General features: G+C 35.6%; 1 protein-coding gene across 1 annotated transcript; it reads right to left on the bottom strand.

Annotated features, from left to right (window-relative positions):
- Positions 1-68: 68 nt before the first annotated feature.
- Positions 69-1,191, bottom strand: LOC117110143 (coagulation factor XIII B chain-like; the record flags this gene model as incomplete). The annotated part of the gene is made up of 2 exons (XM_033252753.1): positions 69-242; positions 1,018-1,191. Coding segments are annotated over 2 exons (348 nt in total), but the record flags the coding sequence as incomplete, so codon positions are not given.
- Positions 1,192-1,242: the final 51 nt, after the last annotated feature.

Genomic DNA, 1,242 nt, shown 5'->3' with positions numbered 1-1,242 from the left:
GTGGCCGTTTGCTGTTTTATGGGTTTTTCCCATTTGCCTTTTAAAATTTATATATATATATATATTACCTGTACAGCCTCGAGGAATAGGTGCGTTATACATGCCGTCCATACACACTGCAGCAACAGCTATATTTGGTATCAACTCATAGCCATCAGTATCACATGCAAATTCCACTGTACTGTTATGTGTGAAAGACCCTGTAGCTTGTACTCCATCGATCAAAAGCGGAGCACAGTTAGCTGAAAAACAGACATTGTATCAACTGATATGCTTAATTGCATATCATGTAAACTTCATCTGATAAAATCACATAATTACACAATTATAATTACTTTGTATTATAGACAATATTTTATATATCCTGTATTTATTATCACATTCCATATTCCGATTCTAATACATGCATTTACTTATTAATAATTTTGGTATAAACCAAAATGGACAAATCAGCTTGACCAAAAAACTACATGTGAATACTCTTCATAATTTCACAAAAAACACATGGTAAAACATAATTATAGTTCTTGTTAAAATTCCTAACCAGTTTTAAAAATAGAAAATTCAACATTTTTTTTCACCATACATAAACAAATAAAATACTCACACACAAGTTAAGAATGCGATGAATTAAGTAATGAGAATTATTTGGATTGGATTGGATTTATTCGGTGTAAACACCAAGGATAGCCCACGAAAGTCTAGAAGACTTATTTCCAGTGGGGTCCTTCAGGTGGTGATTGGGCAGTACACCGGGAGACAATCCCCTACTCTTTCCCGAAGAGTCTACTGCATTCTTTAACATGCACATGGGCCATAAAAGCACACGGAACCAGCGGCTTAAACGTCTCATCCGAAAGACGGTACACTATTGTAAATTGTATTTCAGCCCTCTAAGCTGAAACACAAGTAGAGGCAGCGATGGGAATTGAACCGGGGACCTAGAGATCGGTTCAGCGCACACACAGTGGCTGCTGTCTGCACATTTATTGTATAATATTAGAACTCACTACATACCATGACACTCAGGAAAGTGGAAATTTCCATTTAGGCATTTACTGACCGACTGCCCAACTAATGTATACCCATCGTCACAAAAATATGTCACATTCTCTCCAGATTGAAAATTATATTTTATGCCTCCTACTATGACATTATCTGGAATTATATCTGGATCATATGAGCAAACACCTGGTAGAAAATGTAAAACAAAAACCATATCATTTCAATAGTCATCAAAAA

The sequence above is a fragment of the Anneissia japonica genome, unplaced genomic scaffold (assembly GCF_011630105.1).
Source record: "Anneissia japonica isolate Jap-2015-1 unplaced genomic scaffold, ASM1163010v1 scaffold118970_len1242_cov179, whole genome shotgun sequence".
NCBI classification, from domain to species: Eukaryota; Metazoa; Echinodermata; class Crinoidea; order Comatulida; family Comatulidae; genus Anneissia; species Anneissia japonica.
This window is presented reverse-complemented; position numbering and strand designations above follow the sequence as displayed.